This window comes from Martes martes (genome assembly GCF_963455335.1).
Source record: "Martes martes genome assembly, chromosome: 4".
NCBI classification, from domain to species: Eukaryota; Metazoa; Chordata; class Mammalia; order Carnivora; family Mustelidae; genus Martes; species Martes martes.
In genome coordinates, this window is record NC_137891.1 from 163,416,002 (window position 1) to 163,442,678 (window position 26,677).

At 54.4% G+C, this 26,677-nt stretch overlaps 1 protein-coding gene across 1 annotated transcript in view; it reads left to right on the forward strand.

The window, feature by feature from the left end:
• Positions 1 to 1,533: 1,533 nt before the first annotated feature.
• GRIK3 (glutamate ionotropic receptor kainate type subunit 3) overlaps positions 1,534 to 26,677 on the forward strand; it is a gene marked incomplete at both ends in the record, with an annotated part of 218,675 nt that continues 193,531 nt past the window's right edge. Inside the window, one exon of the mRNA XM_080802689.1 lies at positions 1,534 to 1,648. Coding sequence (XP_080658815.1) covers positions 1,534 to 1,648 — 115 coding nt within the window. The remainder of the gene's footprint in view (positions 1,649 to 26,677) is intronic.

Sequence of the window (26,677 nt, forward strand, 5' to 3'; positions counted from 1 at the left end):
AATAGATCAAATTATTTAAATGAGAAAAATAAATTCACACACAGCCTAGCCGCTGCCGGGTGACAGATCCGTTTATTTATCTACTGTATCGGCACCGCTTTGTCTCTGTCAAAAAGGTCATTAAACTCGCCTAACTGCGTAATTCCCAGCCTCCTGCTCCAGACTCGCTCCACAGCCCTTCCTTTCCCTCGACACCCAGCGCCACTTGAAAAAAAAATTTATTATTGCTAATAAACAAGGTTTTTTTTTTTCTTTTTAACCCTTTCTAGTTTGCTCCCCGTCGGTCTTGCTCCATCTCACCGAAATGACAGTTTCTCAGGGGGAAAAACGAAGGGGGCTAGCCCTTCCTGCACAGTAGGGGAAAGACGGATGGGAAGTACCAGGGTGCATCTCAGATGCCCTCCGAGTCCAAGGATTTAGCCGTTTTCCTCCGAAAGCCCTGTCTGTGGCTGCAGTGCGCGGTCAAGTCCTGCCTTCCTCGGCAGAGGGTCTGGCCTGGGCTGTCCCACCCCTACCAGATCCTGCAGCTCCCCTAGCCCAGCGTGCACAGTTCTCTTCGAAATCTGTCTCCCCGGAGCCCCAGCCCCAACTGTGCCTCCCCGAGGGCTGGGCTTCGGAAGGGCAACCGGTTCCCGCGTCGGTCTCCCTCCGCCGCAGCCGTCCAGCCTGCGCCCGCTGCGTGGGAGCTGGGAAGCGAGACTCCGCAGACGGCGGGCTCCGCGTCCCTCTGCTCCCGCGGGCGCGTCTCCTCCAGCTGGTCGGGCCGCTAGGCTGCCGACGTCGCCCAGCTCGCGGTGCCAGCTCTCTTGCTCCACGCCCGGCTCCCAGGCTCCGTGCCCTCGCAGATGAAGGGACTGGGGGCGGCAGGGCGGATGGGGACATCTGGGAAGCGAGGAGAGTCCTCGTTCTCCGGGCGTCCCCCTAAACCGGGTCCAGGGTCCCCTTCCCCGCCCCCTGCGCAGGTGTGAGCGCGCGAGTGTACGCCTCGGCGGGCGTGAGTGTGAAGTGTGTGTGCGCGGGGGAGTGCGCGGAGGGAGCGCGGGCGGCGGGCGGCGCGGGAGGCGGGAGGCAGGGCGCGGGGAGGGGGCTGGGAGGGAGTGTGTGCGCGCGTGCAACTCCACTCCGGGGCTTTGTGCGAGCCCGGGCGATAGCATTGGCGGCGGCTGGAGGAGGAGCGGCCGGAGAGGCGTGCAGCCCGCCCGCCAGCGCCCGGCAGCCAGGGCAGGTGGGAGCCCGCGCGGGAGCCGAGCCGAAGCGAGCCGGAGCGGAGTCCGAGCGGAGCCCGGGCGGAGCCCAGGAGCCTCGCTCGCGGGCGGCCCGTGGGCGGCAGCCGGGCGGGGCGGGCGCCGGCGGGGCGGCCCCCCAGTAAGATGTGCGCGGCGCCGCGGGGCGCCCCCCACTCGCAGCGGCGCTCCGGAGCCGGGCAGCTGGGCCAGGCGGCGCCTCGGGGGCTGCTGCGCGCCAGCGCCTAGAGCTGCCGCCCCAGGGAGCCCGCCACGGCCGCGCCCCGGGCACGCTCGGCGGCGCCCAACGATGACCGCTCCCTGGCGGCGCCTCCGGAGTCTGGTTTGGGAATACTGGGCCGGGCTCCTCGTGTGCGCCTTCTGGATCCCGGACTCGCGCGGGATGCCCCACGTCATCCGGATCGGTAAGGGCTCCCCGGAGCCGCGGGTCTCTGTGCGACCGGGCGGGGGCGGGAATGGGGGGCCAATGAACGCGATCCCAAGAGATTTTCCCGACCTCTCCCTGCAGCCGGGGCCAGGTGACCACCGGCAGCTCATCCCGGTGAGGACAAAGTTCCAAAGCCGGGGTCACGGGGCCTTACTTAGTGGGGGAGGAGGCGGCCGGGCCGAGGCGGGCGAGGGGCCCTTGGCGCGCTAGTGAGAGGCCAGACCCGGCTGAGAGTAGCGAAGCGTTCTAGCCCCAACCCGAGTGGCGGGCGCATTCCCCCGCGACTGCCAGCACGACCGGCCGCAGACCGAGTTCTGGGACCCGGCTTCCCCGCGGAGCGGGAACCCTGGGGAAGGCGCCAACTTCTCTTGCCTTCTGGCCCCCCGCAGACCCCTCGCCCCCACCGGGGACACGGCTCCAGCGGCCGCCGCGGCGGGGACGCGGGCGACGGCTTCGCAGGACGGAGGCATTGGGTCTCCTCTCCCGGCGGCCGCCCACGTCCTCGGGGGCCCCATCCGGCCAGAGAGCTTGGGGCAGAGTAGGGGCAGCCCCGCCGGTCGCTCCTGCGGTCGCCCGCGGCTGGGGGGAAGGGAACAACCGAGCCTACCCGCCGCGGCTGGGAAGGCGGCGGGAGGGATGCGAGCGGCTTTGAAAGTTAGCCGAAATCCCTCCGCAGCTGGCGGCGGCTGGCGGGGCTGCGCGCGGCTTTCCGGGGCTTCCGCGTCTCCGCTCTCTTCTCTTACTCAGGGCTTTAACTTTGTTGTGGCCGCCCCAGGCGCCCTGTAGGCAGCGCTCTGGGCAGTGCGGGGGGGGGGGGGGGCTCCGGGTGAGGCCCGCGCCCGCCAGGGCTGGGCCCGGCCTGGCCACGCGGGAGCCTCGGCCACGCAGGGCCTGCGCCCGCCGCCAGGCCGGAAACCTGGGCCGCCTGGGTTCTCGAGGCACCACCACCAGCTTCTGGCCCCGGGCGGGCAGAGCTCTGCTGAACCAGGGCCACCTTCCTCCCTTGTGGCTCTTCTCTGGCGGCCCGGACTGCTAGAGTCGTGAGGGGGTTCAGGGAACCAAGGTGGGGCTTGGTTTCGGTACTTGAGGTTTTCCTAGGAGGCGGTCAGGAATCTGGGGGTGGGGGTCTGTCTTCGTGGCTTGCTCTTGGGCCCCACAATCTCTTGAACTCAGCATCGGGATGGGGATACAGCGCAGTTCCCAAGCGCTGCCCACGCCGGTGTCTTTCGATCCATGTCAGACCGGACTGGCAGACTCACTCAAATCCAACCCTGAGGCAGAGGAGTCCAGGCACGGGGCTCTGGGGACAACCCTCACGGTCAGGCTTAACCCTTTGCAGCCCAAGCTGCTCTTGCAAGCAAAAAAACAAAAAACAAAAAACAAAAAACACAAAACAAAACAAACAAAAACCGTCCTCTGTCCTCTGTCTCAGTTCTTTTGCCTGCTCCAGCTCCCATTCTGGTCACCATTCCAGGGGCAAGCAGTCCCTTAGTAGTGGGCCAACACTTCTTTTATTCCATCCTTCCTTCCCTGTTTTTAGGGTGCCCTTGGAAGGAGGGAGGGGAGACCAAAAGGTGCTGCGTGCCGGTCCCACGCATTGCAGGTTCCTATTCCGTGGTTCTTCCCTCTGCAGGGGGGTGGGGGGAGCTGGCTATGCTGTAGTCCTGCCTCAGGGATGGAGGTCTTTTGAGGGCCCGGGGAAGTCAGGAGCAGATGAGGACAGCCCCTAAGGATGAGCCAAGGAGGGGCAGAATGATGTATCCTTACCTGCCCCCTCTTCCTGTGAAATTGACTTGCACTGGGGGCTCCTCCCTGTTCTGAGGGGAAGCCCCAGCCTGCCTGCCCTTTCTTGGGTTCAGCTTGTAATAATGCAATTAAGGATGGCAAAGCCCTCCTCTCTTCTAATCTTCTTCGTATTAAGCCCTAGGATTAATTAGTGTGTCGGCCCAAGCCATTTATATCTGAGAGCCCTGCCCCATTTGATTCCCAGCCCGAGGACTGGGGTGCTGTGCAGATGCCAAACGTGACCGCCGGAGCTGTGCCAGCTTGGACGGAGGATGGGAAGGCTCTAAGGCCTCTGGGCTTCTCTGGAGCTTCCTGGGGAGCTGAACTCCCATCGTTCTGAGCCTAGGCTGGAGCCTTAGCTAGAGCCAGGGAACGACAATGGACACGGTGCTTGCATGTGGACATGGTGCTTGCACGCATACACACACACGCACAACAGTCGTACGCCAAAACCCAAACACACCGCCTTGGCTGGGTTTGACACCATCTTCCTTTTCTGATCCACTCATGGGATTCCAGGGCTCTGGCTGGAGCTGCAGGAATTGAGGTCCTGGAAATTGGACTCCGGAGCATGCTGGGTGCTTCTGGGTCCCCAGACAGGTGCCTGAGCCCCCTGTTCCTGGAGCTGAGCCCTCCAGCATCCCTGAACACCAGCCTGGAAGTGGGTTTTCTTGCAGGTGTCTGAGGGGCTCTCTGGGCCGGGGAGCAGCGTACCCGCCCCTCTCTTTGTGCCGTTTTTTGGGGGCTGAAATTTCCTCTTAGACAAGGAGATGGATAGCTCAGCAGTGTGACAGAGTGTTCAAACAATCCATCTTGAATAGATGAATTGCATTGCTCTGTCTTTTTGTAATTGTGTCTATCAGAGGGAGAGGTCAAGGCATTGATTGCTTGGATGGTTTGCAAGTAACAAAGGAGAGCGAGGGAGAGAGTGAGGGAGAGAGAGTAATTGGATTGTAGTCTGCGGGAAAAAATGATCATTGATTATTTTTTATGAATATGTGGAAGATGTATCTGCGTGTGATTATCAAGTGTTGCTCATTGACGGTTTTCAAGGCATATTGTTCAGCATTTTATTATTACTGTTATCATCGTTATTATTGTTGAGATGGATTCTGGTCTTAACTCATGGAAAGCAGTTTAATGCACGGGTCCTCTCAGCCAGACGGGCTTTACTGACCTCATGTGGGAACCTCAATCTCCTGGTTACGTGACTGAGAAGCTGAAGGGGAGGGGCCCTAGGGTGGGAGCTAGGAGGCCTGGGTTTCCTGCTCTGTCTTCTGCCCATTTACTAAGCCATTTTGGTCAAATAACACTGTTCTCCCCAGCCTCAAGCCTCAGTTTCCTCATCTGTTACCCATTGGGTTGGCTGTGACAGTTTGAGATATTCTGCGGCTTTGAAGTACCTCTGACAGCAGACTGGTGGGGACTTCCCTGTCCATGACATTGTAGGTTTCGTGGTTCCCCGAGGCTCCCTCGTGTTATATGCACACTGTAGGATCGAGGGCCAGCTTGGGACTTGAAAAGGGAACCAGACAGTGGAGGCAGCAGCTGAGAAGCTCTAGTGGATGATGATGCTCTCTAGCCAGGCAGGGGGAGGTTCAGAGCCAAGTGACTGCAGAGACATAAAGCAGGTGTATGTGTTGGTGGTGGGGGTGGCAGGGAAGGGCTGGCTCAGCCCGGGAATGTCTGAGCATCCACAGACAGAGCAGGACAGATGAGCCTCGAGCCTCAGGCCTGGGCTGGGGGGCCCAGTGGGCAAGTGCAGCAGTCTGTCCCTGGGGAATGAGATCCCCTCCCCCAGAGCACCTCCCCACCACCCCGTCCACTGTCCGCATCTTCTGCGATCAGTTCACCCACACGGTCCTGAACGTTCATCTCCTGAGTTTGGGAGCCCCGTGTAAAACAATGAGGAATTTCTCACTGTGACTGGTGATGCGCTGAGACATTGCCGCCTTGTAGGAGCAGACAGGAGCTGAATGAAGATCAATAGGGCTTTCCCCCCTGGAAGTAAATAGCTTCAGACAAGACCTGGGAGTGGCCCGAGGGGCCTTGGAAAGCATTAACTTGAGGAATTTCTGCCTCCACTTTCCAGCCCGGCCGCTCCTGTCAGCCCCGGCTTCCCTCCTCCTCCAAGCTGGAGTTTAATTTCTTCTTGATGCCTGCCTTGCACTGCGCTAAAGTCTTTCGACATCAGGATGATCTGGGGTTTTTGGAGGTGGCTTATGCAGGGCGAGTCACGCATTGTGTCCTGCCTGGACTCTTCCAAGGTCACTTGCATCCCCCTGTTGCTGGCATGACAGCTGACTTCAGAAGTCCAGCTCGCTGTGCTATTTTGAAAGGGCTTTGAGGGGCAGCTCTTTGTCCCCCACCCCTTCAGAAAGGCAAGGCTGCTTAGCTGCTTTTAGGATCCTTGCTGGGGCTTGGGAACCTCCCTGAGTCCCCGTGTTCCACAGACTCTCTGTGTTCTGGCCCTAGGAAGCAGAGTCCCCCCCAAGGAAGAAGCAGAGTCTCCTATGGACGTTTGAAGTCTCCCTCCTCTTGGGGTTGGGCTCCAAAGCCATATACTGAGGAGGTGGCCCGAGGCTGCTTGGGGTGTCCTTTTGGGAGGAGACTCTGTTGTGCTCAGCAACTCGGTTTGTTTATGATCTGCTGAGGCCACACTTCCTCCATCCCGTCAGACAGCTGCTCCTGCCTCCTGGGGCTCAAGCCAGAGCCCCGTCTTGTTTGCTCCAGACCCTCTAGAGGGACAGTGGAGAAACTAGAGCCAGGGCTCCATTTGACTGGGCAGCAGCAGCAGCAGCAGAGAAGAGCCTGGAGCGCTCCAGGCCCTGCCCAGCAACAACGAGGAGCAAAGTTCCAGGAGCAGGGTTTGTCCTCGTGATGCTGGTGTGAGTGGACTGGAGCTCTGCACGGATGGAGGGCCCTAGGGCCAGGTGCACACAGCGTTGGGGGCTCCTGGGCTGGAGTAGTCCTTCTCCCAGGTGCCAATTCCCCCTCAGCAGCACCAGGGGGCAGTGTGCCTGTGTTGAGGTATCTGTGTGTGTCTCCTGCCTGGGACCCCACCTGGGGCTGGAGCGACATCACATCACACACAACGGGGACAAAACGAGGGCTGCAGTTTACAGAGCACTTACAAGGTTCCAGGTACCGTGGGGTTCCAAACGCTGACCAGCCATGCGGGGGGATAGTAAGCATTCAGTAAATGCAGCTGCTGCAATGTCTCCCCCCACTCCACCTCCCCCCCCCCCCCCCGCCTTCCCTGCCCCGCAAGCATTGTTTCCTTTTTGCAGGTGAGGAAACTAAGCTTGGCAAAGTCACTTACTTACTTGCCCGAGATCGCAGGGCCAGAGAGAGAGATAGACGCAGGATGGGAACCCCCGGCAGCCTGACTCCAGGTCCTGTGTGTCTGACTGTGTGATTGGAAGTGTGAAAGCACTGGGTGGCAGAGGTGCTGAGCGGAGCTCCCCAGCTCCCATGGCTCTGGGTGCTGCATGTGGCCTCGTAGGGCTGGGCTCTGTCTGGCCTGGTGTCGGAGAGGGCTGTGTGGATTCTGCGACGTTTAACCCTGCCAGTGCTGGTTTGCAAAGTCCCGCTGTCCTTGCGGATGGCCGCGTGGCAGATTCGCTTCGTCTAGAGGAAAGGATGGGTGGTCTTTGCCACCCCTTCCACCAACACACTCATATGGACTCCATCCCACCTTGTTCGGGCTTCTGGACTCTGTTCAATGCTCCAGTTCAAGCCCGAAATGAAGGATGGCCTTTCCCTTGGGGATGGCTGTCCCCCCCCAACCCTTGCCATAGGAATCCCTCTGCTCTGGGGACTCCTGCCTACTCACCCCCTTGGCAGCCACCAGGCTGTCCTCACAGACATTATCAGAGCCTTGTGGAAAGGGCCCCATGACTGTGTCTCCCCCCACCTCCATCCTTCAGCCAGTGAGCTGGCAAGAGCAGGTGGTCGGTGAATTGGTCTTTGTTCTTCCTTTTCCCCTCACCTCCCTTTACCCTCCCCAATCCCAACCCCTCCCCCTTCCAACATCCTTTCCAGGCTAATAGGTTTTATGGTCATTTGATTTTTTTAAGCAAGAGTCACATTCCGACCTTCTAGATAGAGCCCGCTTGCCAGGAATTGAGACCGGTAGACAGAATGCGGGGCAGGCCCACTGATACCGGGCTCTGGAACCTGAGCTCTCTCCCAGATTCTCTGGGCCAGGAGTGGGCACCTGGGTGCAGCCCTTCTGCCAGGCCACCTCTACAAGAGCAAAGGCGAATTCAAATTTACCCTTCTCGTCCACCATGTTCCTTCTTCCTGGGGGATGCAGGGAGACTGGGGTGATGGTGGCCACCAGGGACGGAGTGGTTCTGAAAGTGGGGGAAAACTGCAGTGCTCAGAGCCCCTGGAGAGGTGACAGGTTTGAAACAGGCACAAGCAGACAGGTCATGTTATTTCCTAGGACCTCGTTTTCCCCATCTGTAAAATGGGGATGATACCGTCTGCCTCCAGAGTCAGAGAGGTAGGACGTCTTTGCAGAAGAGCTTAAATGCTGCCCAAAGATTGGCCTTTCTTCTTGCTGGTGTTCGCAGGGGTGTGCAGCAGCACAGGGCCTGGATGAGGGGAAGGTAAGTGAGCAGGCCAGGGGGTAGAATTTCAGCAGGCTCTCGCGTAGTGACCCTGGGCCGGCGCCCCTGACTGCGAGAGGGGGCCCTTGCTGAAATGTTGTGCCCCTGAGAGCTCGTGGGCTGGACCAACACCTACGCTTACTCACAGAGTCTGTGCTTTCTTCTGCTTCTCCCTGTGCCCCAGAGACAAAATTCTATTGGAGTGGGAGTGTGGAGACTGGGTGGAGGCCCAAGGTGTTGGGTTTGAGGACCACAGGTCCTTCTGATCTTGCTTTTGTTAACCTTTGGCCCCATTCTATGGCAGCCATGACCCAGAGCAGCTCAGCACCCCCCCACCTGGTTTTATTTCCTTTGGAGTTATGTCTGGGGTCCCCCTTCCTCTGCCTATAAGCCTGGCAGTCCCCTCTCCCCAAAGGTCACTCTGCCACGTTCTCCACCTTGCTTCCTTGGATCTCTCTGCCTTGTTTACCAGGGCTGACCGGCCTTAGCTGGGGTTAGGCTTGTGGGTGTATCTAGGGCTTTCTCCTGGGCATGAGTGTCCTGCCTCCCCCATTGGACAAGAAGCTGCCCCAAAGGGTGGAAGGGCGCCTCTCCCACCATCACTACCAAGAGGCCAAATGAGTTGTTTTGGAGTCAGATAATATATTTCGTTGGTTCTAAGATGGACTTCCCGCCTCCACCTTCTCACTTCCCTGAAATCACTGTGTGTCCCATGTCGTAACTGGGATCACATACAGGATTTTTTTCTTTCTTGGCCCCTCAAAACATCAGGGTGCATCTGGGGTTTGGCAAAATGTGGTGGATCTGAGTTAGGCTGTGAGTCTGACATGGCTGCACCTTGTGACGTTGGGCAAGTCACGTGACCCCGGAGCCTCCGTTTCCTCCTCTACGAGGTAGAAGTACTACTATTAGGCAGAACCGTATTCAGATGTTTTTGACCTGCAAAAATTTCATATGGCGGAACCTTACAGTATCATCTTCCCAGAGTTAGTGTGAGGATTAACAAAGATAAAGTGTCTAAAGCTGTTTGCACGGTGCCTGATGTTTAATAAATGTTAGGAGAGAAAGGATCCTCTCAGGGTGGGGGCCGTGTCTCTGCCGTCAGACTATGAGTTCTGAGGCTTAGGTACCCTCTGCCTTGGGGCCAACCCTGGTGCCCAGTACTCCGTGCAGCTCAGTACTTGGCACTTACCCACTGCCTGCACACCTGTGTGTCTCACAGCGGAAATGGTAGGATCTGGCTGCCTGTGACCATTATCCACGGCATTAGAGAGAGAGAGAGAGAGAAAGAGGTGGCTTCAGGATGCTTCTGCATGTTAGCTCCCAGACTCCTCCTGGCCTGCTATTTATCACATACCTGCAGCCCATGGGCATATTTGCAGCCTTTTCGTTGAAATGCATTTTGCATGTGTTCAGAGCTGAGAAGACCCTGGTTGTGGGATGCTCTGTAGGAATTGATCCCGGGGAGTCCTGATCCATCCTTCTTGGAGGTGAAGTTCCATCTTGCATCTTGGGCAAGCGGGTGCAGCCCAGAGAGGGTCTGTGGCTGAAGGCTGGGCCTCAGGGGATAGACACTGCTGTCTCTGCTGGGAGACATCAGGTAATGAGGCCACGGCAAGAGCCGGGGAGGAGAGAGTCCCCATGGTGATCATACAGATCGGAGATAATGAGATGGAGTGAGATCCGGGGGGAGTGGCAGCTTCGACTCCAAATCCTTTGGTGCCATGCTGAATGGTGGTTAAGGAAGGCAGGGGAAAAAAGGGAGCGAGAAGGAGCTAAGATTCTAGTTTGTGTGAAGAGGGTTCCAATCCATAGGAGACAATTAAGTCTTGCGCTATTAAAGGGACGGATGTAGACAGGCTGCTGATGGAAGGGGGTTTATAGAGTTCTCAGAACAACTGCAGGGATGAGCTCTTTAAATATGGGAACGAGGGAGACTTGTGCAAAGCCTTCCTGCATCTGCTTTGCAGAACTGAAATATGCTATTCCAAAAAGCCTGCCCAATTGGGCGGAAAAGCAGGAGCAGGGAGCCAAGGACTTCCCAGGGCTCCCCGGCATCACATTTCCTGTCGGTGGTAGAGAATCACAGGATTGAGGCTGAAAAGGACCCCAGGGGTCATTCTAGGCCTCTGGTTCTCAAACATCAGCATGCATCAAAATCACCTGGAGTGCTCGTTAAAATCCAGATCCCTGGGCCCCACCTGCAGAGCTTCTGATTGGGTGGGTCTGGGGGAGGCCTGGAATTTTACATTTTTAACAGGGCTCCAGATAATGCTGATGATGCTCATCTGTGGCCTACCCTGTGAGGACCATTGTTTTAAGTCACTGCAAGATCCCCCTCCTTATGGGTGGATCTCTGGTCTCTATTGAATACCACCTGAGACAGGAAGCTCACTACTTCAGACGCTGTTTTGTTCCTGACTGCAAACGTTTTGGCTGATTATCATCTTTGTTGCAAGTTTTCCCCTAAAATTCATCTCCCCGCAGTTCTGGGGAAGGCCACAGAACTTGGATGTTCTGGATCCACCTGTCTGAGTTTAAACCCTCTTTGTCCTCCAGACTTTGACACTTTGAATAAGTCACTTAACTTCTTGGCCTTAGCTTTCCTCACCTGGCAAATGGGGATAACAACAGATTTGACCTCATGGGATCATTGTGAGAATGAATCTGCCTGGCACCAGAGAAGTTGTCTGTGCACTTTCACAGTCCAGTATTGTGGATCAGTTCGCCAGTTCTGGAATCTGACTTCAAAGCCTGCCTCCATCACGCCCCCCGGGTGATCTTGGGCAAATTAATCTCTCATAGTAATGATAATAACAACAGTAACAATAATAATAGCATCTGCCTCGCAGGGTTGTTGCAAGGCTTAAATGAGTTAATGCTATACAGTGTTTAGACCACAGCCCTGGTGAACACTTAACAAATGCTGTCCGTTAATCTTATGTTACGATCCCCATGCCCACTGATTCTGGTTCATGTTTGCTCCTTGTCCCACCATGCAACCCTATGGAAATGTAAAGGCATTTCTCCAAATTAAAATTTTCCAAATTGAAGATGCTCAGTTCTAAAAAAAAAAAAAAAAAAGTCTCCGTTCTTCCCCCAAAAAAGATGTTCCGTTCTTCCTCCGTGGTGTTGAGAGCTATCCATGGTGCTGCCTGTAAGTTGCACCCAGTGAGCACACCTCTTCCTGGGGTCTCGGCTGCCACGTATCCTTGTACAATCCAGACCACCATCTCCACCCTCTCGGCAGTTATTCCGCTTTGCCGAGTTATGCTGAGCTGGTGGTCTCTTGAGATCACCTGGTCTTTTGCACAGGCATCGCTGCTGATCTATAACTTCCCTCATCTCCCCTTCGGCAGTTGATCTTTGGAGCCTAAAGGCAGGACCTGTCATTTATCCTCAGTAAATCCTATCATTGAACCTTCAGGCGGTTATTCTCACTTGTTGTTTCTGGACCACCAAAGCCCATTCTGGCCCCTCCATCCTCAGGAGGTGGACATGAATTTCACCCTCTTCGACCTCCCGCCCCAGGGGTCTGTGGGGGTGGGGGGAGAGGCTGAGTGGTCGTGGGCCTACACTACTGTTGGGGCTAGAATCCTGTGCTCTGGGTGGTACAGCTTTTGTGGCTCCCTTTCCGCTCTGTGCCGTCAGAACCTGGGGTGAACCCGCCTGCCCTCCCTTCAGTTGTGTCTGCCAGCAACACGCCAGGCAGGGTATGACCAATGCCAGAGTCTGTTGGCTTAATTCCGTGATCTTGGGGCCACTATCCTATACTTTAACCAGCTTCAAAACCCCACTAGCTTGCTTTTTGCTTTCAGACCCTTTATCTCCTGCTCTGGTTGGCAGACTTAGACTCTGTCTCTCCTTGCCTCACCCACACTCTCTGTTCCACTCTGCGGAGCACCCGGGTCTCCAGGGGTCACCGTGCCTTCCTTCCCACCCTGGGCCTCTACTCTTGCTGTTCTTTCCAAGCAACTCCTAGTCATCCTTCAGATTTCAGCAAATGTGCCTCTTCGTGCAGGAAGCTTTTCTTGACTCCTGCCCACTTCTGTGGGTCCCCATAGCACCCTACGCTTCCCTTGTCATAGCATTTACTATACAAGCAGGGACCCAGATGGCTTATTCCCAACTTTATCCAGTGCCTCTAGTTAGTAAGTGACTAACAACTATTTGTTGACTAGATGAACACATGGATGGATACAGTCATTTGAACAGAAGTTCACCCACCTGCTCTGATATTCAGCTCTATACCTTTTCCATCTGGTCAGCAGGATTGTGTGAAAGACATCATTCCACTCTTCTACTAAGTCAAAGTTCTAGTGAAGTCTGTGGTGTCCTGACATGTTAATTCAGCACTCTCTACACTAAGACTTTTTCCACGTAGTTAGCTTGGGCAGAACTGGACTACTTAGGGGAGCAGGTCCTTCTTTTTCCCAGGCCTAGACTGGTCTTTACATCCATTGTCTGATTTGTATCATGATGATTCTCCTCTCGAGAGGGACACAAGCTGTCTACTTCAAGGAGAAACTGAAGAAGAGCTCACGGCCTCACCCATCCCTCCTCCCCACTTGCCCCTCAGCATCTTTCCTGCTCCCTCTGGAAAGTGAGCCAAGAAAGGGAACTTCTGCTGTTTGTCCTTACCAGGCAGGCCACTCTGGATGGCTTACAGGCAGGATCAGGCCTCTCCATTTTCTTTCTCACCACATCACTTCCTCCTGCTAGGGTGTGTGTGTGGATAATAGGTCCCCTTGTCAGCTCTGTATAGTTGACCTGGAGATTCAGGCTGTATAGACAGTCAGCTTGGGCCTGGGGATGTGCAGCATCTGGGTTCTTGGGATTGTGAGTGTGTACACATGTATGTGTTTGTGTACTTGGAAGAAATGACCACTTGGAGGTTTGGTTCTCTAGCATACACTTCCCAAGGTGTGGCTCAACAGCCATTCTTTATCCGAATGAGCCCAAAGAGTGACTGTAGTGACTTTTCTTTGGGTCAGTGGGGAACTGAAGACTTCAGTGGTGCTCCCAGTTCCTGGCAGACTGGGCTGATGGGTCTGCCATATTTATGTAACCGAGAGTGAGGCCCGGCCAGGTTTGCACTGGAGCCCTGGGCTTCCCCTCTTGCGCTGCACAGCACCGGGCTCTCCCCTGAGGCCATGCCCTCCCCTTTCTTGCTTCCTTCCCCAAGGAAACAGATGACACATTATGAGCAGAAAGAGCCTGTTGCCTACATGGCCATTTTTCCTGCCCAGTTTAATAGAGGTGACAGCCGTCTATTTTACTTGTCTCGTAACATCGAATCAGTAAATAAAATATGGGTGAACTCTCAGGTTTAGCTGAATTATGGCTGGTCCATGGGGACGGAGGGCTGGGGAGAGCTGAGCAGAGAGATTGAATCCTTGGCTTGTCGCAAGAGAGACTGAGCCTTGTGTCCTCCTCTGGCTCCAGGAAATCTTTCAGTGCTGAGGAAGGCCAGGCAAGGTCATCCTGTTGACAGTCTGAGTTCATGGAAATCCAGAACACAAAGAAGGGCTCCCCAAGTGTTGGAGCTAGAAGAGTATAGGACCTGTCTTTATTCTTTCCTATCATAGATTGGGAAACTGAGGACTAAAAGAGGGACATGCTTTGTGCCACATCCCTTGGGCAGCCATAGGAGAATCAGATGAAAACATGGATCTCTGACCCCCAAGTCTACTGAGAAAACTCCATCCCCATTCCTGTTTCACACACACGCACACATGCACACAGGCATGCACACATTTGAAGCTTTATTTGCAGTCTTGAGATAGAGACTCGGTTTTTCCAGTGCTGAGAAACAGACTTACAAAACATTTTTCCACATCGAGGGGGAAATACGAAACCAGATTCATGTGTGTTTAGAAAGGCTCTTAGATAATTGGTACATCCTATGTAGTTCCCCAAGAGACCAGGAAATTAAGGTTCACTCCTAACCTCTGGGTTCAGCACCACGGAGAGCAGTCAGGCCCTGGGGTAGGGGGTGGGCGTCATCTCCCACTGACTCTCCTAGCAGGGGTGATGTGGTTGTTGTCAGGTCTTGCTAAACAGGCATTCTTTTTCCAAATGCTATTCCTCTAGGACTCTGGTGTTCATAAACCGGACTGGGATGTTTAGCTCATAAACCGGACTGGGATGTTTAGCAGGCACACAGTAGGCTAGTAAGAATGATTATTTGTGTTAATTTAAATCAAGTAATTCACAATGAAAGAAAATGAAGAGGACAGATAGAATTTTCTCCCTCCCTCCCCCCCCAACATAAATTGTTCCTAAGCCTTTGGTGCCTTGTACGGCTTGTCTGCTAGGGAGCAGTAGCAGATGACAAAACGAGTGAACATTCTATTGTCAAAGATCACACCTGATACCAAGCGTCTTTGCTCAGCTTGTCAGCGTCAGCTTTCACATTGCATTTGGTAAGCAGGCTTGTGTTATGTATTTTTATCCTGCTAAATGTGATTCCTTAAAAGTATTTTGTGTGTTATTATTTCCTGAGTTGTGGAACCCTGCATACCTATAATAGAGCCACATTTTCTGCTAGTAAATAAAATTACTCCTCGCTCAGGTGATGGGAATTAAACGTGTCACAGCTTCGTGGTTTTCCCCCAAAGAACCACACAAGTCCCAGGTGCTCTGCCACCTGGATGTGTCTGAGAAGCCTGGCGATGGGGCTGGGTAGTGACAGAGGTCTCTCCTAGACAGGAAAGGCACTCCGGGAGTGGCCTCCGCCTGCCTCAGAGAAAGGAAACCTTTTGTCAGTCACTGAGATGCTGGGAGCTCGCTGGAACACCTGGCCTAGAAGCCCAAGGGCACGGGATTCTGAGAATATCTGAGTGACAAGAGTCAGAGGAATTGGCACATGCCTGTGATCAAGGAGCAACATTTAAGCCAATGGGTTCTGAGGAGGCAAGATGGCCCCTTTCAGTCAGAGCTGATTGATGTGGATTGGGCAGAGGGAACATGGGCTAAGGTGCCTGCAGAACAGGACTATTTCTGGGCCCTGACTGGAGAGATCTCAGTGAGAGGGGATGGAGGGGATGAGGGTTTTTTTTTTTTTCCCCCCTCTTCTGCTTGGATTCACAGAATCAGAAAAATTTGCTTTGAAAATGCAGCTATTTTTATGCTGTTTGTAATTTAGTGTTTATTTCCTGCTGTTTTCACACGGACTCTGGGCTGACTCATTGATTCACCAAATATTTATGGAGCGCCCACTCCGTGGGCTGTGGAGTGCACAGGGAAGGGGGTTGTGGAGGGTCTGGGGGCGGCAAGCAGCCTCCCTGGACCTGGTGGTAACTCGCTGGCCTCTTGGTAAGTCCATGTAGGTGGCTTTCAGGGACGGCCCTGGTTCCTTGAACATGAAGATACATGGAGTGCAGACCAGAGCCCCACCCTGAGATCTTCCTCACTCTCCTGGGTGCTGGGGAGGAGCTGTAAGGCTCAGAGAGGAGAAGGAACAAACTAAAAGTTACACAGCAGATCCAGCTGGGAAGCCACGTCTCTTCCCTTGCAACGTTCATGCCTATGCTCCTGCTTGCCTTGCTCCTTCGAAAGCATGTTACCCCTTCCATTGTTCTGAGACTTCCTTCACTCCTAAGCTGTCACACCCCATTCTCAGATACCCACTCAAGGCTCATTTTGGCCAGTTCTCTGTCTCATGTCAGAACGGAACCTTCAACTTTTCTAGATGGGGCAGGTGCATGTATAAGTAGGGAGGAGAGATAGGGGTAGGGGGTGGCATCCCATTTTTGTCTCCAAAGAAAGGCTTTTCTTTCTGGTTGATGCATATTCTTGCTGCTGCAATGTAAATCTGTCTCGTCCATGACATGATATGGCCATTTGCGGAGTTTGGGAAGGAACATCTCGATTGGGAGGCGGTAGCTTCGGGGACTGTAGCAAAGAAGCTCTCAAACAATTAAGTTGAAATGGCTACACTTGCCCTCATGGGGGCTTGGACAGATTTATAATATTTTCTTTCTTAAAAAATTGGGATTTTTTTCATGGAGACAATGATTTATGGAATAATCAATTTCTTTATCTACCTAATACGTTGGAGCGATCCGTCAGCACAGGCATCCATCTCCTCCAGAGGCTGGAGAGGGCCGACAGCCTTTGAGCCTGACTCACCCAGCAGAAGGTGGCTTTTTCTGTGCACTGCTTTGATCCCCGAGTGTGGATCTGAGGCCTGCAGAAAGGAAGGTCTGGGGCTCCTGCAGCCCCACTCTTTGAGCACAGATGCTAACGCTTTCTCCTCCTCCATGTCAGCCCCACCTGGAAAGGAGTAAGGTCCAGCTCTCGCTGGCCCCATAGTACAGGTACAGAGACCGAGAGGAAGGTCAAAACCCAAAGCTTGGAGATGTGAAGGTAAGGGTTGTCATCCCTTAATCTCTGAAGGCTGTTGTAGGAGGGTGAGCAAACCTGGTCTTAGAAGTTCCAGCAAAAAGAATGGGAGCCAGTGGGAGGATGGCCCAAGAAGGCAGAATTTGGTTCAATACCAGCCATCTCGTAGGGCTATTCGAAGATTAAGTAAGATAACCTCAGGGGAAGAGTGATAGTGAGCTTCCTGTTAGGGGAGGTAATCAAGAACAGATTGGCTAGGGATGTTACTGAGGGGCTCTGGATTCCTTTCACCGTGAAACTGCAGGCATCCTCAGCTGGGCAGCTAGAGAGGCTATAAAAACCCAGGCTTTCTAAGGTGCCTGGAAGGAACATACCTGGTCTGTTGATACAAACTCCACGAACTCACAGACTCTGAGCTCAGAGGGGTGGTTGTGAGGAGACATCTTAAGGTCAGACTCTTTCTGTCCTGCCTGTCTGCTGGAGCAGTTTGTCCTTTGGCAGTGCTCAGAGGTCAGGAGGAGACTGGTGGCTACAGCCAGCTCCGGGAAGGACCTGTCAACAATTTTGAGCAGTCTAACGCCAAACACACTGGCACGGCGTCTCTGTGCCGTAGGTGTGATAACCTTCTTTTGCAGAGGTAGGAACCAAAGTCTACAGAAGATGGATGGTCCAAGGTCATACAGCTGGTGGGGGTGGGGCTCTGTCTCATTCACACGAGTGCACAGCGGCTATTTCCTCCTCAAGCCTTTACTGCGCACGTACTATCTGCCAGCCCTGGGCCAGGTGCTGGGACCATCAGGGTGAGCAGTATAGACATGGTCCTTGCCCTCATGGAGCTTGCAATCTGGCGGAAAAGACAGACATCAAAGAGTCCCTGCAGGTTCAAGGCGTGTTATAGAAGGGAGGCACAGACTGCACCGGAGAATATCGGGAAAGACTTTCTGGAAAAAGTGATATTTGGGCTGAGACGTGAGGGAGGAAGAAGGCACAGTGACATCACGGTGATGGGGAGAAGTGAGGGCTGTGTTCTAGGTGGAGGGCATAGCCTGTGTAGACAACCAAGGAACAGACAGTTGTGTTGAGTTGAACCATGCAAGACAATCCGCTTGTAGGTCAAACATGGCCAAAGAGCAGCATTTCATGTGTTCCAGACTTGTATTTAGAAAACTCAAGGAAGAGTTTTCTAAATAGAGTGGATAGAATAAAGGGAGGGGGATGTGGAAGTATAAGCCTTTAGTAGTGAGCCTCATGTAAGCCTCGATCAGCCATGTGAGGAGGCTAGTATTTATCCCAAGGGTACTGGGGAGCCATTGAGGACTGTCAGAAGGGAGCAACATAATCAGATTTGTTCCTTTGCAAAGTCATCCCTGTGGCTGTGTGGTGTGACTACCGGGGCGGGGGGGGGTGTGAAAGTGGAAGCTGGGGGGCCATCAGGAAGCTGTTTAAGTAGTCCAGGTGAGAAAGTACAGGGAGCTGTGTGGGCAGATGGAGGGTTGTTTAAGAGATCAGGTGTCCTCATTCCTGGTCCAGGGCTCTCCCCAGAAGCCGGCTGTTCCCTTGGCCCCAGGCCTGAACCCAGGAAACCAGGCCATGGTACATATGAATGGACCCTCCACAGAACCATGCACTTGTTTTCTGAGCCCTCTCTCTATGGATATCACACCCGGTTGTCTGACAGCTCAGCTGGGCCTCTAGCCCCATTGCATGGTTCCCTGGTTGGACCAGAAAACCCTTGGTGTGTTCTGTCTCATGGTGCACAAGACAATGAGCACTCCATGGGCTTGGGCTGCTCAGTCTCTTCCAGCAGGCCGATGGGACTTGGAAATGTGGTCGCCTGGCCAGACCCTCTGCAAATCCTAGGTCTTTCTGACAGCCTGGCCAGGAGGCTTGAGAAAGGAAATCCCGTCTGTCTGCACTTTCCTCTTCAAAATCTATGAGGGGCTGGGAGCTTCTCTGTGGGTGAGCTGAAACCCTTCTCCCACTGAGGATGGAGCCCTCCTTCTCCTTGGCAGAAGACGGGGGGAGTGAGAGCTCAGCCTGCAGGACAGACGCCGGGGTCAGTGCCCCCGAGGACTGCAGCATCAGGCAGGGGTCGGGGGGTGGGGAGGGACAGCCACACACGGATCTGGCCGGGCTGTGCTTCCCTTGTGGTTTCCATCTCCAGCCCCAGTTGCTAACACACGGTTACTGTGCTCCTAGACATAACAAGAGTGATCTGTTAGAGGCTCGTGATGTGCCAGACGCTGTGCTAAGCATCTTCCTGACATTCATTCACTTAACACAGCAAATCAAAGAGGTAAGGACTTTGTTCCCACTTTAGAGACAAGGAAACAGAGCCTGGCGGAGTGCACGCAGAGAAAGCATTCAGAAGTGTTCATTGATACCGTCATTGTCATCCATCATCATGGCTGGCAAATAACGGCTACCAGGACCTGTCACAGAGCCTGGCATAAAGTGGGTACTCAGGGGATATTTCTTGAATTTGCTTATACAGATTTGGGCAGAAAATGGGGTGAGTGGCCTGGGTCAGGAAAGGGGGAAAGCTTGGGAAAGGGGTCTTTCCAGCTTTCTGGATCATTGAGAATCTCTTGCTCCCATCTCCCACCCCGGCAGGCGGGGCTGTTTCTGCCTTCTTGCATCTTCTGTTCTTCACACCTGGATGCCCTCCCCTCTGGCCTCCTGCCAAATTTCTATTTTCTCATACTTCCTGTTCTGTCACCTCCTCCAGGAAGCCTCCTCTGATGCACCTGGGCAGAGGCACGACTTCCTCTGGGCCTCCTGGAGCCTCACTCCAGCCTCCTTTTTACAGCACTTCTCATGGGTGCAGAAATGATCTCCTTCCCCTTGAACCCCTGGTGGCCCCAGAGCTCACAGGGAAGCTTGGGTACCTTGTGTGTTTGCTTCCAACTGTTTTGTTTGTTTGTTTGTTTTGTTTTGTTATTAAAACAACAACGGCAACATCTTTGGCTGGTGTGCTCTCTTGAAAATGAACTTCTTTGCCTCAAATTTAAGGAATTCCAGTCCTGAACTTTTTTTCTAGGTTCTGCCCTCTCCCACCTGCACCCCTATCAATTTAATTTTAAGCTGAATTAGTTTTCTAAGTTGAGTTAGCCAACATTCCAAAATTGGGATGTTTTATGTAACAGTTTAGGTTTCTGGCTTCCTTTCCCCCGTTGCCACATGCCACAGCCCCCACCTGTCCTTACAGCACATCCCCTGAGATAGGGCCGTTCACGGTCATGGTCAGGCACGAGCCTGCGTGCAGCAGCATTGAGAGGGAAAGGGGAAGCATTTTGTGTGACTGTGTTTTTATTATCAGGAGCGAAGAAGAGGCAGAGCAAGGGGGCCGTCTATTTCAAACGTCTGTTCTCGCCAGCCCTGCTTCCCAGTAGGGTTCCTTTTGTCTCCCCGAAGGCACTGGGTCCCTGACCCTCATCAGGACCAGGAGTTTCTCAAAGGCAAGGACCTTATCTCATTCCCCTTTATCATGATGGTAAGAGCGAGTGTTCTCAGAGCCTTCCTTCCCATTCCCCTCTCCATCTCATTTACCCCTTACAAGGTTCCTAAGGTCGGTGCCATTAGTCCATCTTTCCAGTGGAGGGATCTGAGCCTAGCACAGGGAAGGACCCATTCGGGAAGGGGTGGTTGACAGATTTGAATGCCGGTCTGCCTGGCTCCAGCTTGATTCCCCTGAGCGATCCCAGCAGCTCACCAAGCGAGGCCCGCAGCAGACAATTCAGTGCCTCACAGATCACACCGAATCCCAGAGTCATGGATGGACTGGAGCCTGGGATAGGTCCTCCCAGCTGTGGACAGTGAGTGGCATGTTTGGGATGCTCCTGGCTCTTCTGTGGGCGTCTGGATGGCTCTAAGTGGTGCTGTGCATCTCGAGGGCAGCATTACCCAGAGTTAAGTTAACATGTTCCAGGCAGAAAATCTGCTGCGAGTCCCTTTGCGTTACCCTGTCTTTCAGGCACCAGGAGGTGGAGGGAGCATTCTAATAGCCTCTCTCCTTGCCTGCTCCCTGTAGACCTGGCCGTGGCCACAGGCCCATCGTGCCAACACAGTCCCAGCCACTAACCAGGCCTGGAGAAGAGGCCACGCAGACACCCACTCTTTCCCTCCTGCCTCCAGGCTCTGAGCAGGGGACACAAAGTAGGAGGCCCCGCACAGCCTCCATTTCTGCTCGGCCAGGGTGGGGGAGAGCGGGGAGAGGCTGTGCCTGCAGCCCGGCAAGGGTACCTACAGGGAAAGGGTGGGCTGGCTGGTGTCATGGGTCAGGCGGCAGCTGCAGAGGGAAGCTTTAGCAAGGAATGAAGGGCCGGCTCTGCCTGGGAGAGTGTTTGTGAATCTTGCCTTGACCAGACACATTCAACTTGAGATTCTAGACGTCTGGCCTTTCTGGGTCTGGCAGCGGGTCCCCTCATGGGGAGGACAGCCATGGCTGATGGTGTTAGACATCACGGTAGGTATGAGGTGTGTTTGCCTTATTCCTGCCACCCCCTCGGAGCCTGCCTGAGGTCTCCTGGCTGCACAGTCCAGGGCCTCCGCCCCGCCCCACCGTGGGATCCGAAGGTCTCCACTTCTGGAAATTGCGGTGGCCCTCCAGGTCTGATTGTGGAAGTCTGTTTGAGTAGCCTTATTTCTTCCCAGTGCTGAGCGGTCATGCGGGAGTTGTCAGCCCCAGCACCAGGTCAGCGGATCTCGGGTTTCCATCTCCCGGGGGCTTAGGCCTGTAAGAGGAGTGAGAAGACCATGGAACATGCCACCTCCCTCAGGGTCAGCACTTCCCACGCCAGCTGGAAGTGACTTGGGAACACTGTTAAAGGTGAGACACAGCCCCCTTGCCTGGGGCGGATGCCAGCCCCTCGGGGGGACATGAGAAGAGACCAGGCAGGGGACCTTCCAGAGCCCTCCAGTCTCCCTGTGCTTTAGCTCATGGTCTCCAGGGAGACAGGCTTCCTCTCCCTTGGGGTGGGCAGCATGGCCTCTGTCATTGCCCCATCCCTGCAGACAGGCTCCCACTTGAAACAAAGAAGCAAAAAGAGAACTGATAGACCAGGACCAGGAAAACACAACTGCCAGTGCTTACCAGGCGCCTACAGCTCTGGGTGGTATAGAGCAATTCCGAGTGCTCATTCTTTAGTCCTCATAAAGACCCTGTGCGATGGCCCAGGTATGCCCATGTGGCAGGTGAAGAGCTTGTGGCTCAGGGAGATGAAAGGATGGGCCCGGGTCACTCAGCCAGCAGGTGGCAGAGCCTGGGTGCCTCATGGAGGTCAGCCTCCGAGCCCCGGCCCTCAGCCCTTCATGCCAGGCCGTGGCTACCTCCTTAAAGAAAACCCAGGGTACTGGGGAGTATGGATTTTTCCAGATTCCTGAACCTAGAGTCCTGATAAAACCCAGGCAGGAGCTTCCTGGGTTTTAGGATCCCTTGATGCTAAGACAGGAACAGGATGTTTAGACTCTATTTTGAGCCCACTGTTTTCATCCCCGAATGAACCCGTGTAGATGAATTCTGAGCAAGAGACAAAGAGTGAGTCAGGAAGAGGAAGCCGGTGTTTGAGACAGAGACACTCAGAACAGAGGAGACAGGGAGAGACCAAGAGATGGGAGAGAGACAGAGAGGAGAAAGGGAGACTAAGCACTTCGGTACCGAGACAAACAAACTCTCAGTCGCCTGGTGGGGGTCAAAAGGACCTCATAGTCAAAATGGCAGGTGCAAGTGTCTAGATGCCCACTTGGGATTGCCTCTCTCTGGTGCCCCACCAGTGCCTCGGGCTTCCCTGCTTATCTCCAGCTGCTCAGCAGAAGCCGCTGCATGTGGTTTACCTTCTGTTGGTGGATGGGCGCCATATGCAAAATCCTTGAGGTTGTACCAGCCTGGCAGAGCGGGGTTCACTGGGTTACAGACAAGAGTTGTCTCGGAGTAACCAGTTCTTCTAAATGGGATCCGTGTGAAGAGATGTCTGGGAGTCGGCCGGAAAAGGAACTCTTATGCCTGGAACACACCCATGCTGGTCGGTTCTCAGAAGCTGGTCTACAGCTCATCTCGCTCACCTGGCTCCTTCCTGCCTTTCTCCCTCCCCACAGCTTTCTTCCTTCCATAAGTGCTGGTCGAGCACCACTATGCGCCAGGTGCCCCAGGTGCTGGGTCTAGAGGGACGAGGGTCCCTTCTTCATGGGATCTTGTCTAGTCTATCTGGGATGATGAGCAGTAAGCAAGTAAACAGGCAAGTAAATGCACAGTTGGAGATTAGAGCAAATGCTCTGCAGGAACATACTTGAGAGGCAACTCTGTGCTTCTGGAAGCAGGGAGGGCCTCCCTGAGGAGGTTGCATTCAGGCGGAGGCCTGCAGAGTGGGAGGAACGGCCATGGGAAGGATGCAGGGGAGCGTTCTCAGCAGAGGGAACGGCCTGGATGAGGGCCTTGAGAGTGGGAAAGAGTGGGGGCTGGCCAAAGAACAGAGAGAAGGCCCGTGGGGGAACAGAGTGGGGAGGTGGTTTCCAAGGTTCTGTGCTTAAGAACCGAGCTGGCACGAGTTCTAGGCCGAGGCACTGGCCAGCCTCATACCACAGACCATTGGTTTCTTTTGGAGAGTGACAACTCTTCCCAGCACGGGGGCTCACCCAGGCCTGCTGGGACAGCAGTGGAGGAACCAGCACTGGCCCACAGAGTCCCAGGCTCTCTGCGGGGGAGTGGGAAGCTAAACATCGAAGACTCTGATTGGCTTGTTCCATGCACCGTGTGCCAGAATGTGTACCTAGGCATGGCCCGTGCCTTGGCTGGGTGGGGGGGGAGTCCCCATGCTCTTCGAAGCATCTGGAATTTTGAGGATGGGTCACCAGGCCATTTGGCTCAAGCCACTGATAAATGATTCAACACATATTAGTGTCTGGGTCCAGGCTGGGGGCGGTTTGGGGAACCCTAAGAAGAGGGTCCGTCATTTAAGGTAGCAGAATTCTCTCTGGCTTGTCAAGTGCATGCATGTCTGTGTCTTGTTCAGTGCTCCCAGTGGTGAGCTCGGCAGGTGGGGGAAGACAGAGGCTCTCCAGTCTGCTAGGAGGAGATGGAGGTTCCTTGAGGCCGGCTCACCAATCCAAAGTCACGCGAGTAGGATCAAGGAAACCCTGGTTTAGGTCTGAACAGTGAGCCACTCCTTCGCCGTTTAGGGGCTCTGCGACCTCAGGAGCGCAAGGCCGGCCTCATTTTTCCTCATCTGTAAATGCAAGAGACATGCTAAGCCTAAAAGCACGTAGCTGGGGGCCCAGTAAAGAGTAGGGGATTTGGAAATGGTCAGCTCTGCTTCCCTCTAGCCCTCTGACCCAGCTCTGGGCCTGGGCCTCTCCGAGCCCATCCCTCCTTCCCTGCCTCGAGGGTTTCAAGTTCATTGTTGTGACCTTGCACAGACATGTCTTGATATTTGCTGCCAGGTAGACAAAACATCTGGAAGATTGGCCTATCTTTTCCCTCTCCATCCCGATGTTTTGGTGTCATGAAGATAAAGCCACGGAGACAAAACTGCCAGGGCCTGGTTCCCAGAAGGCCATAAAACACGGGCGATTCTGCCTGGCGCCATTCCCCGCAATCCAGTAAAGTGCTCCTTGCATCCAACACATGGTTATTTTTTACAAAATCGCTGAACTAGCCGTGTTAGCTGTATTGATCAATAAATTACTTTGATGAAAACTCAGTAGGCAGTGTCCCCTTGGCACTCGTTCCTACACAAAGGAAGGGCTCTCTACACTTTTCACTTCTCAAAAACCTTGGTGCCATTTCCTGTCCCATTTCTCTTCTCCTCGTAGGGCTCCCAGGGCCACTGGCCAAGCCAGGACACACCCAGACAGGATAGCGAGTATTCTGGGACCACTGGCTGGGCTCCGGTCTGTGGCATGGAGCCTCCCTCTCGGGAGAGTTCGTCGCTCCATCCACCTAGGCCTTCAAGAACAGACTTGCTTTCCAGGGCACATTGTACCCACAGCCACCTGCTGCAGGGTGTCCTCCCATCTGTGAGAAACTCCTCATTAGCGGCCCTGCTGGGGGGATGACAGCCAGTTACAGCATCAGCCTTCTTGCTTGGAAGAGCCAGGAGCCAGAGCAGACCCACAGTCTTCCCTTCAGTTCTCTCGTTCCTTCATTCACGTGACATACTTTTGAGCCCCTGCTCTGAGCTGGAAACTTTCTGTGTCATCTTACCGAATCGTTACTGAAAGGCGGGTGTTGGAAGTTGACTTGGCACCCCCCCTTCCTTTAGGTGTAACAATACCTTTATTGCGTTTTTAAGGAAAGCAGGTGTTGTCCTAAGCGTGCCTGCATTGGGTGAAGCAGTGGGGCCTGCTAAGCAGGAGTCCAGACATGGGGCTTTGCTGCCTGGGTTCAAATCTTGGCTCTTGACCTTGGGTGCGTTCTGAACTTCTCCGTGCTTCAGTTTCTCCATCTGTAAAATGAGGATGAGAAAGCGTTTACCTCCTAGGGTTATAGCACAGATTGAGTCACTGTGGGTAAACACCCCGTGCCTAGAACTTCTGAGCCCCATGCAAGTGTTGGCCGCTCCCAGCTGGTGAGGATTCAATGGGCTAATACAGCGTAAGTGCTTACAACAGTGTCTGCCACATAGAGCTTAGAGCATGTAAGCTAATGTCAGTCTCATCCGATCGCCCCAGCCACTCTGGAGCAGAAACCGTTAGCCTCCCCGTGTTACAGATGAGGGAACTGAGGCCAGGTAGATCACCCAGGATGTTGGAGCAGGAATCTGGCCGTGGCTGGTCTGACTGCAGTCTCTGGGCATTTTTCTGTGGAGTGATCGTATGCTATTGTGGGAGGCTGGAAGGCCCCTGGGAGATGCTTGGGCCAGCAGAGTACACGTGGTACAGAGTGGGGAGTCTGCCGACCAGAGGGGTAAAGTGACTGGCCCCTCGGGGAGGGGGGGTGGCTCCTGGGTGCTTCCTGCTTGCATTGTAGGCAGGGACCGTGTGTCTGGACGTGGGCTGTCATGGCCAAGCATGACCCCTTCCCTCCAGGAACATCCTGAGAGCTCCCAGCGTAGCTGGTAGGCCGGTAGGTTCTTGAATCAGACTTGCTGGGTTTGAATCCCAGTCCCACCACTTCCCACCCGTCATGCTTTCTGTGCTTATAGAAAGGACCGGGCGGGAGAAGATGCCTGGTGCGTAGCAAGCCCTCGGTAGATTTTACCTCATTTTTTTCATCTCAAGAATAAACACTGAAATAACAAGAATAAACGTCCCTTTGTACAGCTCTAAACATTTACAGCTCCTCCTGACCCTCAGACAGCTCTGGAAGATAGAACGGGTACTGTTGGGTCCTTGGTAATTTGTAGCCGAGTGAAGAGAGGTCCAGCTTAGGGGGCTTAGGGCCTGGGTCACACAGCTGGCAGGGGAGGGAGGACAAACTCAAGCGATCCCAACCTGCGCTGCTGCTGCCCCCCTGCAGAGGCTCCCAGCCACCCCTCAGGGCACCCCCCACGGAAGCTGGTCTCCCAGGCCGCTTCCCACCCCCCTGCCCCTGGTGTGGGTGTGCTCTCTTGCAGGCACAGCGCCGCCCTGTCACTGGGGGTGGGTGGCCCCACTCTTGCCCCCTCTTCATTATGGGGACATTGGCTGCCACCAAGCTCTGTCTCCCCTGCTCCCTGTCCCCTGCCCCCGCCCATCTGCATCCTGGGGACTGTGGCTGCAGGCCAGGGGACATTTTTCCCAATTACTGCTATCACCCAAGTTCCTGATTCAGCCTGGCCCTGCCCAGCCCCATTTGCATACCATTAGCTATGATGCCATGCATTATGGATTCATATTTAATTTTAGTACTTTTTGGAGGCAACTCTAACCTAATTAAAATCTCCTTCTCCAAGAACCTGACATTTCCCCGAACTCTGGTAACATGGGTTCTGCACAAATGGACCACACACACACACACACACTCCCCTCCAGCCATAGACACACACTGCCATTTCAGCCCCCGTTTCTTAGATTCTTTTTTTAAATGAAAAGGGAAAAATGAAAAAAAAAGTCTCTCTCCTCCAAGTTGATTTGTATGCAGACTTATCTCTGCGAGCCCCCTGGGGCTTGTGCCTGGAGAGGCTGCCAGAGCTGGGCTCCGCGGAGAATCTAGGGCTGGGGGAGTGAGGGGACCCAGGCTCCGGCTCAGCCTCAACCTGCTTCACTCAGAGAGTCACCACGCCTGCCCGTGCCTCAGTTTCCCCTTCTCCTTGAGATCATTGCAAGATAAAAATCTCAAGTCCACA